Below are 14,583 nucleotides of genomic sequence, written 5' to 3'. Positions count from 1 at the left end.
CAGGGCTGAGATACAGCAGGACCGCTCAATCCTCACCTCCATATGCTGTAGTCTGGCACAGGGGATGTGCTAGCCTGAGAAATGACCTGAGTGCATCTGTGATCAAGCAAAGAACACCACATTGGACACACCAGCATTCGGACAGATCTTTCTATTCTGTACATATCTTCTCTTTATATTTCACCTGCCACCCTAGCATGTCGGGACAGTTGGGGAAACCCTCCTCCAACAGTGAAACCAAAAGCACACCTGAATGAGGTTTGGTTCCACTGGATACTAGCATCTCTGGACATTTGAATGTCAACAACATAAAATGTGACATCAGATTGTGCATCTTGCCAAGCGTTAAGTATTTTGCCAGATCTCCCTTTTACGACGGACATATACTGCTAGCACCCTCAGACCCAGTTGAGGTGAAAGGAAAAAGAAATTACAATCCGAGTCCAATCCATTCATTCCGTCTCTTCCTGGGACCTGAGTCAGTGAAGAACAGGCAGGCACACAGCTTACAGCACGTATGCTTCATGAGTAGCAGTCATCTCTCCCTAAAAACCAAATACAATTTGACGATCCGGACACAAGTGAATGCACTTTAAAAATAAAAATAATCATGTTGAGTAAGGTTGTCTGAATTAAAATGGGGATTTGGTCATGACGTTAAAAATCTGCATTCAAATGGATTGAGGTCCATTTGGCCTGTCGGGGTTTTTGCGGGATAGGTTTGCATTTTAGCTTGAAATAAGGACATTGCAAGTGGGAAAAAAAGGTGAAAAAGCACAGGTAGAAAGCTGCTGCATACAAAACATAAATAATATATTTCTCACCGAACAACTGCCCCTGTTATTTCACTTAAAACAAAATTAAAATGCTGAAACGATATCGGATGAATAAAAAACAAGACAGCAAGGGGCTGGGCTAGGTACAGATGTTATTGCTGTGGACCACCTGGTCCAGAGGAAACCGGCTTATTGCAGGCTTCTGGTGACCCAGCCCGGCCCACCACCCACCCCAAAGGCTTCACTCCTGAGCCTCCATCACACAGAGGCTGGCATGGCTGCAATCCGTTGGGAACAGAGACACCACGGGCACCCCTTGAGAGCATAGTCCCAGGACGACACGGGGTGGGGGGGGGGGGGGGGGGTACAGGACTGGGTGGAGACTCTGGGAGACCGGTAAGACCTGCTTGGTGAACTGTGGCTGGGGGCTCTTAATGGATCATCACAGTGGGTCCTGAAGATGGTCTTGGAAAATCACAGTGTCCGACAGACTGGAGCAGGGGAGGAAGAAGGGCGTCTCTTCCTTTCATCGTGAACGTCAACGTGTACTTTGCGTCACTCCTAACCCCCCCCTCGCCCATATCGGCAGCAAAAAAAGGGGGGGGGCGAGAAGCGGTGTGGTGGCGGCGCTCGGCTCCTTCGGCCCCGGGCCCCCAGCAGAAGTTACTCTCAGGTGTATTCCCTTAGCTCCGAGGAGCGGGGCCACTGTCCGGGTGTTGGGGGTCCTCCTCCCTCGGGTTGGCTGATTATCTGTGCTGCCGGAAGCCCTGAGTTCCGTCAGGCCCCGCGGGCTGGCGGACTGTGTTGTTGTTGTTGTTGTTTGATCGGGGCTCGGCGGAGGGTGAAGTGCCGGTGACACGCCCGGACCTATTATGAAGAAAGAAAAGAAGTTGACGAATACAAATTATTCCTAGGTTTAGTAACGTTATTAGCCATGTCACTGGGATACCGTTTTAAAGACACAAATGTTTGAATCCATAAATAAAGTCTTCACCTTCTATGTTTTGTGTAACACTTAATATTTTCTACACTTCCTCGTTACTCAAACTCTTCACTCTGATTGGCAGTGCATAAACATTAATGAACAGGTACCAATCAAAGCCACAGTGGTACACCAGAGGAATGGAGGTTTCCTCTAAAAAAAAAACCACAGCAAAAGGCAGAGACCGGCCATAATTGCAGATAAAGTCCACACCAAAACTCAGGGCATCTTTTGAGGAATTTGAAACTGGTTTAACATGTCCGTTAAGCCAAAGACATATATTCATAGATCCCTTGAGAAACCAGAAAGAAGTTGAACCTGTTTTTTATGCTCCACCTTGCCCTTGTGACCAAGTCTGTTATTTGCAGGGTCCCATGTAGGCCTGCACGATAAATCGTTATAAAATCGCGACCTTGATTCGCCCCTGTGTGGATTCAAGTTTTAAATTACTTTTCTTTTCTTTTTAAGCCTTCATTGAAGGGTGTATGGAGTTGGTTCAGTAGTTATAAAAGACCAGCAATTAAAGCCAATGTGCTGCTATATGTACAAAATAAATCAATCCGTTTTTGATACTGAACTTTAATCAGTTATAAAGGGCCATATGAAGCGCAACGTGCTAGAGGTGCCAAAAAACTATGTTTGGTACTGCCATATATTTTTTTGTCATGGTTCACGTGTGCAATAAAAATTACATTTCGTGCACACGTAAAAATTCTAAGCTGAAAAATCGTGATTCACTTTTCACGGAATCGTGCAGGCCAAGTCCCATGCAAGGCAGGTATAACTAGGGTCTGACACCGCGTTTAATGGATGCATAGATCGTGCTCCATTGACCTTGTATTGGTCACGACCAACTCGTGGCGCATTCACTGTACTTGTGCTGAATATTGTTTCCTTTTTTTTTGTGCTTTCCAAAGGCACCATTGTGACTGACACCCAAGAAACAGCCTTGAAATACTTTGCCAATTGCCATGGAAACAACTAACCGAAAAGGACGGAAATGCACAAATGGAACATTTTGTTATAAAAGCTTTGAGAGATGAACCGCGGTTCAACATCACAAAAGACATACAAGGGTGTCATAAAAACTGATTTCTGGTAGATAGGCTTACTTATGGTTTCACTCTCCGTATGATTTCACTTTCCCTATTGTAATATACACACTGTCTTCCAAGTCAGCATTATGACTATTGTGTAAACTATTTTGCATTTAATACTCCTTGGAAATTGCATTATTGTTCAAAGCATGCACATATCATACTTGGCATCAGGGAGTACCAATAAAGTGTCTATCTATCTATCCATTTACTCAAAATTGAGTTTTCTGCCTAAACAGACCCTGGCATGGGTGCATCCCCAAATAGAACATTTGTCAGTGTTATGGCCAAAAGCTCAAACAAGTCATGACATTGGTACCTGTCTGTGTTGGGCTTCTCTTGAGGCGATTCTTCTGGGCTGGCACTGCCCAGAATTCTCTTCCTGGCCTCTGCGTACTCGGCCTCCCGCTGGGCCAGAGACTTCACCTGGGGCGTGGGCCTGTTCTGGCTCCCAGGGGATCCCAGGGAGCCGTTGGCGGACGGCCGCTTTAGGATGCGAATCTGGGGTGGGGGTGCCGCCGGCAGGGAGTCGTCCTGGATCACGATGGCCGTCCTCAGCGGCGACCGTGAAGAGCTATTACTCAACACCCTGTAGGGATAGGTCAGAAAGTATGGATTTGTTTATTGAACAATGACTGGATTCCTTCACAAAAGCCAGAGTTGCCAGTATGCTGGAGCCCTTACTTTTCTCTCTGGCTGATCCTTAGCTTCTCTTCCAATCTCCTTTCCATTTCCTGTGAAGATAACAAAAATAATGCTCATAAGCGTGTGTAGTGAAAGCAGAATTAAAGTAGCAAGGGAGAGCCTGATGGGAAACGTAGGTACAGTTACAAGCTATTTATACGTCTCTATAGCCCTTGCCAAGTCAAGGAACAGACACAAAAAATCACCGGTAACAAAATATTATATATATAAAAGAATGTTTAACAAAAACATAACAGCTTAACATTTTTACAGAGTCCAACAATCACTGGGATGCCATAAGAAGTTACAATCTGTCACACAAGTTAAGATAGCGTTTAATGGCTGGCTAAAAATGGCTAGCCTCGTAACATGAATCGAGTAGGAGAGCTAACGTTAGCCCATTTGCTCAGGGAGCCACATTGGATTCATTCAGTTGTAAAACTTTGTCCGGGAATGTGTGAACGCAGGTAGTAGGGTGAATGACCATCTTCATAGTCGATCCGACTTCATAGCTAGCCACCTTTACCTTATTCCTAAAGCTTGGCCTGTTAGCCAACTATTAACTTAGTTTAGCTGGCACGCTAACTAGCCTAGTGCATCGGCAAATTGACTAAATGGCGCCCATAACTAACTCAACGCATCCATTTCCAATAATAATATTTTATATGATTCGTCAACCAAATCATGTTTGAAAAGAAGTAGCACTAGATGGCAACAAACATTACGAGAAACACTAGCGATTGCTTCAATCCTCGTAAATCTTGAGCTAGCTTCACGTTAGCTCGCATAGCTCATGTAGCACGTCAGTGGTACATCGGTGGCCCACAAGACGAGTACAGTTTTATCCTTTATCCTACACTTTCCCACCACGGATTTTCCAGGGGAGTAAACTAACAGATTGTTTCAATCCACCAGTGTGAGTTATGTGATTCCCTACCCCACTGTCAGCAGCTTCCTCCCAACTTTCGGCTATGTCTTCATCCATGATACATTTTGTTTCGGCCACGCCGCGGCATTGCCTCTCAGCAGCAGAGCCATAGGGAAACGATCGCGTCGACTCCATTCAGTCGACTAGGCCAATCAGGAACGAGCCTGCGGAGACTCCGGTCAGTTATGGGCCAATCAGGAAAGAGCCTGCGGAGAAAAGGGCCGACCCTTTCCGTCGTGAGATGACAAGGTCTGTGAACGAGGTCGGCGTGTGACACGCCAAAGACCACGTACATGTAACCAGAACATGCATCAAACTACAAAATTAAGGCAAACTGAAGAGCAAAAGAGGTAAATTGAAGATCGACGAAAAGATAAACACGACAATACGTTGATGACATGTATTGTTGTGATAAAAATATATGATCATTTACAATTGGTTTCAATATTGAAATACAACGGTCATTTAGAAAGTGGTGTATGAAACAGAATGCAATCAGTCAGGGCTTATGAAGCAAGGTAGTGTAGCATGAGGCTAGCAATGTGGGAAGCTAGAGAAACGTTTAACCACTAGAGGGCAGCAGGGTCAGATTATCCCGAGAATAATAATGTACATGGCTACAAGACAGTAAAGTGAGTGACATGTTTGACAGATTACATAATGTATTTTTATATGTGTGTATTTATTTTGTACTTTTTTTGCGACTTTTAAAACGCACACTGTATAACAAAGATACACCCTTGACTACCAGAATGCATAGTGCGATTTTTGGTGGGTGAAACTCCAACTCTCATTAACATTGATATACCATAACCTAGGCTAGTGAAAACTGCATTTTGCCACAAATCGCGCACATTAAAAATTGTGGCGAAAAAAATAAAATAATAATAATAAAAATGTCCCCCCAATATTGCATATCAATCAATCTGAAATACTAAACAATGACCAAAAAAACATTACTACTAACATTTGAACTCACATTTCAATGCTACTATATGCTTCCAAAATAGAGGCGATGTATGGAAGTCGACGTAAAAGCCCTATAAGAGCCCTGTAAGAGCCCTATGAGTGTAGCCAGTCTGTCTGTGTGCAAAGGCGCCCGTTACTGGGTTGTGCAAACAACCACCCAGCAGCCACTTCTTGTGAAACCGTTAGCCTATATTACCCTATGCACTTAAAGGTGTAGTGAAAGATGCATTCAATCTTAGGAACAAACAATGGGGCCGCCCACTTTAGAGAACCCTGGGGGCAGAGAGAACCAACAGAGCCTGGAGCTCACTAACCCCCCCTAGCTAAGGCGATAGCCACCGCAAACAGTCTTTATGGGCTGCAGTTTCAGGCTAGCGTACCCGAGCTGTTCAAATAGCAGCTTGGAGGGTGCATGGAGGGCCGGTGTCCCACATAAGGAGGCCTGGCCACTGGTGGCCCATGACAGACCCCCTTACATAAAGACAAGGGGGTGATGTCCGGGTGTCTGACTGCCAGTCTCAATATGGCAAGCTGATGTGGCTGCCAGGTACTTAATGGTTGGAGATGGCTATTAACCATCATTTCTTGTAAAAAGCAGAGCACATGTGAGACGTAGCACTGGGAGGGACGTTATTGTTTAATCCCACTATGACCAGTGTGCTGCTGTCATGACTTGATTCTAGATTCTTTGTAATTGGTCCACAAGGATTTGACTGGTTTTTCAAATGACAACTTTGTCTAGTTTTACTCAAGATTTGTTAAGTAAAACTAAGATCTTTGTTTTGTCTGGTTTTAAATTATTAGCTGGCAACCGATAATGCCCATCAGGCTACTTTTGGATGACATTATTTGATACTGCAGAGTGTTGTCAGTGTTAGAGTTTATGTTATCACCCTGTTACTACACCATCCAAGCACCTCAATTTTTGTGCCGGTTCAGACCATCGTGCTTGGACCATGTGACTATGTGAATACTGGTTGCTCGTGTATCTCACCAAATCCATTCATATCATGTCTATGTCTATAGACAAATCAGTTTTGTGAAGAAAAAATAAAACAGCTCCGACCATAGAGTGGCATACTCCCAGGGATCCAGCAGAGGGCGCATTTGTAGTTATATTAGTGCCCAACCCAACCAACCTGTTGGCTGTGCCCGGCTGTCATTACAAAGACGTGTGCTCCAACCGGCTGGTCAGCCTTTGTATGTTGGTTTATATATTGCTTATGGTATTAAATATTACTCCCTCTAGCAAATAAACCCACTGAATCAATATTAACAATATTACAACATTACAATGCCCAGATGAAGCCATTGTAAACAATGAGCTCATTGCGGCTCACGGAAGGATCACTTCAAGCCTTCTTGGAACGCAAGTTGTTTGATCAATATATGTACTTAGTAACAGAAAAAGGGCACCAGAAAACTTTGGGGCATGGTTTATGAGGGAAGCAATTCGGGAGGGAAACTACCCAGCCAGGGCACCTTGGATCATACTCATAAGCAGGTCAGACACATGTTGAGCTAACCTAATTTGCACGATTGGTGACTTGGTGTGATTGATGCTGAAGGCTGAATGTAAGAATGTGATATAACCAATGTAACACAAGTATTTAGAGTGTTTAAATATCATGATGCAAAATGGCTAGAGTCTTAAGGGGATGTTCAATAAGTTCCCCAACTCTATCTTGATGACTGGATGTGATGACTGGATGACCTTGGCCTCTTCTTTATTTAAAGGCACACCCCAAATTGCTGATTGATGATACAATTGACATATCCGTGGTAGCTTTAGGCACGTTGCTGCTTATGAACACAAAATCTCATGATGATCAGCCGTAGCTAAACCTGTCTAATTAATTCTGAAAGCTGATTGGTTTGTTTGTTTATTTGTTTATCATTAAAGTAAGTTAATTTAGATATAGATGGGACTCTGCAAAGAGGATATGTGCAACATTTTAAACATATAGCAAAATGTCAACCATACGGGGCAAATTCTGACTGAGATATTACCATTTAAAGTTTTAAGCTTGCCATAACTACTGTTGGCCAATAGGCAACACATTTAGTATGGTTCACATTTCGCACATATTTGGTAAAGATTGGACAAAGCGCCAATGAGTTATGGTTGATTCGGTGTACTACCACGCCCTTTTCAATTCAATGGAACATGGCTGATTATTATAATAATATTTTTTTATTACTATTGACTTTCAGTTATTTTAATTTAGTGATATATTGAATATCTAGTGTTTGGTCAACAAACAAGAATGTTGAGTGTTTGAGGTGTTTGCACAAATCAAAAAAATCGCTGTGGTAGTTTTGTTCGGGAAGCGTGTCACAGTCAACATGCATGTTAAAAGTTTAATTCCTCAAAGAAACCGACTTCATGTTGTGTATTCACATCTCTTTTTGAGAACGTGTAATGCACGATTAGGAGCAATCACATTCAACAAAGAGGCGAGACTCGGACGTTGAAGTAGTTTGTTTATACTGTCACTAAGCATGTTTTCACATCAACAAGATGCGCCACACAGGCATTTTTCTCCAAAACCGGTAAATGCTCTCCCCTGCTCCACTGGCTCACAGGCAGCGGGGTGGCAGGGCGGCGTAGCCTACTACCCGCCGTGTTTCCCACCCTGATGAGCGGTTATCAGAAGTAAGGCAGGAAAAGCCTCAGATGAGCTGAGTAGCAGATTGCCCGTTCCACTTACTCCCTCATTGAAGGGAATAACCCACTTTCAGCAAACAAGCTCCGCTCAAAGCCGTAGAGCCAGGCGCATTGGCAGGCTCATCTTGAGATGACGCGTGGCACTCATTTGAATAACATTTGGAAAGTAAATTTTTGGAAAACATTTGTGACGAACAAACAAACTGCCGGAGTGCCCGGAGTTTACATATTCTGTGCAGCTTTGCCTTTGCTGCCACTTCCCAAGAGTTTGAATTAGCTTAATTTAAGAATGAATGGTTGAGGCCTAATAACTATACAAAATCAACACAATGTAACTTTGTATTCTGAATTCATTATATGATCAGAGGTTGGGATGACCTAAAATGCTGAATGATCCTCATCTCTCTATATGCAGCTCTATCTTTATCTCCGATAGATATGGCATATGATAAATAGTGAGATAAGGGCAATAATCTTTACTCATAGACATTTATGGGAACAGTATTTTGAAATATATATTTTGGCATAGTTAGTTATGTAAGCCTGTATTAATCACATAAGTTGTCTCATACCCATTTCTCATACCCTGTTTACTGTCTTTGCAGACACATGATTTGTCAAGATTATATAAGGGTCGCTGTTGCTATCTTCTAGTTTGTATCAATCACCACATATCTGGAACCAACTTTAGTGTTTTTGTAGCACCACAAACAACTAACAGAACACATGAGCCCTATACACTTTTCAATTTGGTTATGTTAGCCACACTTTTAATTAAAATGGTCGTCGGTACTGAAATATTTTTTCTTTACTATACTTTTACTCTTCATATCTCAAGAAGTAATTGTTGAGTGCAAATGTTTTTCTCTCTCTCTCTCTCTCTCTCTCTCTCTCTCTCTCTCTCTCTCTCTCTCTCTCTCTCTCTCTCTCTCTCTCTCTCTCTCTCTCTCTCTCTCTCTCTCTCTCTCTCTCTCTCTCTCTCTCTCTCTCTCTCTCTCTCTCTCTCTCTCTCTCTCTCTCTCTCTCTCTCTCTCTCTCTCTCTCTCTCTCTCTCTCTGTGTGTGTGTGTTCTGTAGATGCTAGTCGCAGGGAGTTGGTTGCTAGGATGGAATTCCCACTGATGCAATTTCAGCCAAGATCTGCATCCACACGCAGGGTACATGAGCAGACACACAGACACACACACACACACACACAAACAGTGTTGTTGCCAGTTTCTGAAGAGGAGAAGCCCTTGGTTATATTCAAGGGATTATGAAAAGCTACACACCTATCTTAGCACCATATTATTTCAGTTTATATTGAAAGCACACAACAAGTGGCTTCTTAACTCCTGGCTGTTTCTCCCTCACACACACACACACACACACACAGAGGAGATAGCAGAATGAGTATCTCGGGCCACCTGCCAGAGAGAACTCACGGCAGAGTACTTAAGATACACGACCACAGGCTCTTTCACTCCCCACGGACCCATCCAGTCTTTGTAAGGTTGGCCTGCTTACTGTCTTCACCCCCCCCCCCCTCTGACACCCCAAGCCTTCTCAGGCCCAGTGCTTATTGTCTGGGCCAGCTGCCAGGTCCACCTCTGTAGCCCATATGATTAGTTAAGAAGGCTGTCATTATATTTCCTATAGATGACGATCCTGCCCCATCTGGGCTGGGATTTCGTGCGGCAGATGGAGCAGGGGGAGACGGGAACTGTGCCAAATAAAAATATCAGAGCCGCTGGAACCATTTGAGGGTTGGTCCTACGGTTTCTGTTGTTTGGTTCGAATCTTCAATAGAATCGTCTTGTTTTCAGGTCTTCTCTTACGAGTCACTTAACAAGCAGTTGATGCAAATGGTAACCTTTGTTGAAGTGCATGAGGGTGAAAATCGTGATTTGTAATGGGATCGAACCCTATTCCATGGTATACCCCTGTTTTACCCCTGATACTGGGCTGTGCCTGAAAACGTCTGCACATTACCTGCCTGAGGGTTTTTAATATCACTCTCACTATTTATTGGTTGGATATTATCATCATTTAGCATCATATTGTCTGTATCTATCGCGAGACAGTGTTCGTACCCTTGGAAAAACCCCATCACCCCTTTGAAAGCTTGCTGAATTGATGAAGCAAACAGCCTATTAAAAGAGATGAGGACCAAAGATCAAAAATATAATTCGCTTTGGAAAAAAGAGTAGGTGTAGTGTGTGCCATACTCGTCTCCTGTACTTTGTAGAACCATTAGGTTTACATGTGTTGTCTGTTGTTGCCAGGCACAACCCCTAACCGACAAAGGGTGTGACGCTTAGCTACAGCTGGGCCTGCAGAGGGTTTTGCATCCTAGTTTGAATGGAACAAAAGCAGCCAGGAAGAGGCTGCACCTTGCCCTAGCATCCCAAACCGTGAATGCAAAATTATTTGCATAGGAAAATGAAAATGGTGTCTGCTTAAAGTCCACTTTTACTGAAAAAAAAAAACGTAATTAGCATTGTTGGGGAATGAATGCTTCTACCATAAGGATTTTCATCATGGTTAGCTCTGCGCATCTGAGGCCTAAAAAAAAAAAAAGTTTGGTTCCTGTTGGTTGTCAGTTGAGGTCATGGGTAGGTAGGGAATTTATTTATTTATTTATTTTTCAGCGGCAGCGAATGATAGGTAGGTTGTTTTCATTTAAAAACGAGAAAATTCGCTCATCCTTGTACAGAATGAAGAGGTGCTGTACCAAAACGTGATTATAGTTTGCATAAAAAAAAAAAAAAAAGCTCATAAAATAATTTGGGTCGCACATAAATTGACAGGGTCGGTCGGAAACCGGAACCAAACAAAATTTTTTTTTAGGCCTGAGGTCAAAGCCCAGAATGGTTTATGAAATGCCTTCTCTTTTTACAAAAATAGAAGAAATCTCAATTAATAGCCCTGGATCTATTAATCTGTCAGTATGATCATTCATTAAAGCCCTCAATTATATCAAAACAAAGATAAAGGTGATTCAAAATGGTTCCCTGTATGTCATTCAAGCACCAGAACTACCAGAATAATAAAGACATGTACTTTGAAGGAAAGTAAGGGTCCAGAGTGAATGAAAAAGCAGCAAAAGAGCTTGTTTATCAAAGAACACTCTGGAGGAGGATCCCCAGAGATCCAGGCTAAGCCCAGACTGTCCTCAAATCCTAGCAACGCCCCTGTCGTTATGGATTTAAATTTTTGAATCTTCTCTCTTGGTATGACTAATATCCAAAATAGCATTGTTGAAATTCCACTGAACTGAGACCACGTGTGCATTTTACATATCTCTGTGTTCCTGTAATACACACGTTGCGGATCCCAGATGAGTATAATGAAGGTTTAATCATTTTGCTGTCATTATGCCCGAAAGGTATAATCAATGGTTTTTCATAAATTCACTGTCTGTAAAAAAAAAATGGGAGACAAGAGAGAAAATAAACAGTTTATTGTTGGGTAATCATAATTACCCGGCAACGACAACTATGCCCTGTCCTATGAATGCACCATGGAACAATAATATTAGCTGTTATATGTCATCACTATGTCGTTCCCTAGCTACCGAGCCCTATATGGTCGCTAGCCCCCCCTCTTCCTGGTGTGCCCATCCCAGCCATGGCAAAAGCAGCTTTGCCTTCGATGCAAATCTCAACCGAAGGGCTCTGGCGGCGATAGAGAGCATGCAAAGAAGAGAATTTTAAAAGTTGGACAATTTAGAGACTAATCTGCCTTTCTTCAACAGAAAAGGCTGTTTCTTGAGATTTTCTCTTTAGCCAATGAATTGGCTAAGCCACAGACTCAATAGATCCCCAGTGCAGACACCGGTAGAAGCAGAGATCCAGCCAACATTCTTCCTTGGCTTCCATGTAAAGGGTGTCACGTTGCACCAGGTGATGGATAGCAGTTGAGTGCCTGGGAGTGCATCTCTGACCATCATTTGTGTAAGGATTACACAATCCTTACACAAGGGTCTATGTTTCCTGTGACTGTCTGGCTCAACACTGCCATTATCGGCTGCATGGAGACATGCATTGAAGAGGTATAGGGGGGAGACCCAGGGGCTAGAGGGGGGTCTACGTGTTCAAAAGTCGTCGCCCTACACAGGTTAAACAACTGACACAAAGAACAGAAATGGGTGACAGGTGAATAGGTGCCTTTTAAAGTGTGTAGACACTTTTATTTATATATTTACATCAGCCCTCAAGTCCGTTTAGCTTTTGAAATAGGTGTCAGTCAGTGTTGACTGAAAGTTTATGACGAGTTGCATTTCTGGAGAAGTCACTGCAATACAAACGTGCAGATGCACAAAAACATGTCTCTTTGAAGTGTGTGTGTGTGTGTGTGTGTGTGTGTGTGTGCGTTGGCGTGGCTCCTGTCTGCCGTCCCCCCACATGAATAGAAGCAGAATTCTGCGCCATCGACAGCTGCCTCCTTTGAACGCCCAAAGACAAAAAGCCCTAAATCCATAGCCCCCCTCTTTCATGTGTTCATGTGATACCAGTCTTCCTCACCTCACTGTCACTCCATTCAGCTCCAAGGCGGAGGCTTTCTAACCTATTATGACCTCCCCGCCGCAATCCTGAGGCCCCATCCCAATTATTTTCCTTCTTTTTTTGATATAGTTTCACAAAAGGGGACAAGCCGAGGTTGATCGGACGGTTATGAACGTCAAGAGAGTTTGTTAAAAATGGTTTCCTGTTTCGTTGCAGAATGTCTTTTTTGTAGACTGCCGATAGGTGGACGTTGTCTGCTTGTCTAGCCTAGCCTAGCCTAGCCTAGCCTAGCCTAGCCTAGCATAGCCTACGTTTAACAAGAGGAGTTGAGCGCCTTCAAGGTTCTTGGCCTCGCTCCACCATGCTCCTAGCTCCGGCGGTGGTCTCCTGACCATGCCTCCCATGCACCAAATGCTCCAGAAGAGGAGAAAAAGGCCAGAGATAAGATCTAAATTTAGACGTATGTGAGGAGGCCTTCCAGACGCCTCCCATTCACATTGGAGGGCCAATTAGAACAAGCTCCATTTCAGGTTTCCTCAGACTTGACTGGAACTGCTCGCCGTAGTGTGTGTGTGTGTGTGTGTGTGTGTGTGTGTGTGTGTGTGTGCGTGCGTGCGTGTGCCTGTAAGGCCCTGATTCTGTACCAGGCAAAGGTTTCCACGGGGTGGTTCTTGCATAACTGGATGAGTGATAACGCCAGAGCATTCCTCTCAACACACATCACATCTGCCAACCCGGACCCCCCTCCCCCAGCTTCTTTCCCGTTTCACATCGCCCCGGCGTTCATTAAAACAGCTCGGCGGGCTAATCTCACCATCTTTCAGTTCGGAGAGTGCAGGGTCCTTGTTTTAATCGTTCTTTTGGATATTAACATGAAAGACGGCGCTCATTGGGATCCCTGATGCACTTGCTGCGTTCTACTGGCTCTGTGCGGCGGGCGGCAGAGCGCAGGGGGGTTTCCTTCCAGGGCAGAGTTCATATGAATCAAGAGGTAGGTCAACACAGGGGTTAAAGTTGTTCCCACATCAGTCTCTGGCTGTCGTCCTCCACAGAGCCACGCAGGAGCAGGCCTCTCGAGGGTCGGGGGTGGGGGGGGGGTAGTGGATGTAGTTGATTGATTCCTTTTTAAGAAAGTATGGTTTTCTTACTAACTTTTGCGAGACCACTCTTATCTCACACGTTCGTTCACAGGGATGTAGCAATCAAAACCGATTAGATCCAAAATAGACTGAATTACAATGTTTAAAGATGTGTGGAGCTGTACTCGGACGTATGTTATAGCTCTACTTCTAACCGGAATCGGCGTGTCAGCATCCCTCTGATTGACTGCCTGCCAAGGCCAGACTGATATCAAGTTGGTCTCACGAGGCACGCCTTTTAACAGGTCACCTTTCATCACAATATTCTTTTATGATTTTGCATTCAGGCAACGCATCAAATAATCGCACACCTCCAACTGAGCCCTTGCTGCGGTCACAATGCTGTAGGTCTGTGCTCCACGATACAGACTGCTCATTTAAGGCAATATCAGGATGTTCCCTCACCAGCATACAAACACCTGTCGCTTCCCGGGCGCTAGGCAAATACACCCGCCATAAAACTCCGGCGCATCGCGGCATGCCCTGGACACCAGGGGCCATCGGCAGACAAAGACACGGTGGCGCTGCCATCTGTAGCGTCCTGTACAGCCGCTCACACACACACACACACACACACACACACACACACACACACACACACACACACACACACACACACACACACACACACACACACACACACACACACACTGTTATCTGCTATCTGAATAAACAGCTGCTCTCCTTAACACTGCCATGGTACAGACCCCGGCGGGAGACCACGTTGTGTTTGCGTAGCCGGTTTCTGATTGGCCGGGGGGCTGAGGTGATACAACTAGGCCTGCTGCCTGGGGCGTCTTTTGTTGACGGAGGGGGGCTCCCCCGTCGGGTTGGGTGTTCGGAGGGGGGGGGGG

At 44.4% G+C, this 14,583-nt stretch overlaps 1 protein-coding gene across 1 annotated transcript; it reads right to left on the bottom strand.

The window, feature by feature from the left end:
• Positions 1–352: 352 nt before the first annotated feature.
• On the bottom strand, positions 353–4,632 carry szrd1 (SUZ RNA binding domain containing 1). The gene is made up of 4 exons (XM_060057478.1): positions 4,477–4,632; positions 3,540–3,589; positions 3,175–3,444; positions 353–1,643 (listed from the first exon to the last, which is right to left on the bottom strand). Exons 1-4 carry the CDS (start codon positions 4,600–4,602, stop codon positions 1,523–1,525), a joined length of 567 nt encoding a protein of 188 aa, XP_059913461.1. The 5' UTR covers positions 4,603–4,632; the 3' UTR covers positions 353–1,522.
• Between the last annotated feature and the right edge of the window lie 9,951 nt (positions 4,633–14,583).

This window comes from Gadus macrocephalus, chromosome 7, assembly GCF_031168955.1.
Source record: "Gadus macrocephalus chromosome 7, ASM3116895v1".
Lineage (NCBI taxonomy): Eukaryota > Metazoa > Chordata > Actinopteri > Gadiformes > Gadidae > Gadus > Gadus macrocephalus.
The sequence above is the reverse complement of the archived record's forward strand: the minus strand, read 5'-3'. Positions and strand labels throughout refer to the sequence as shown.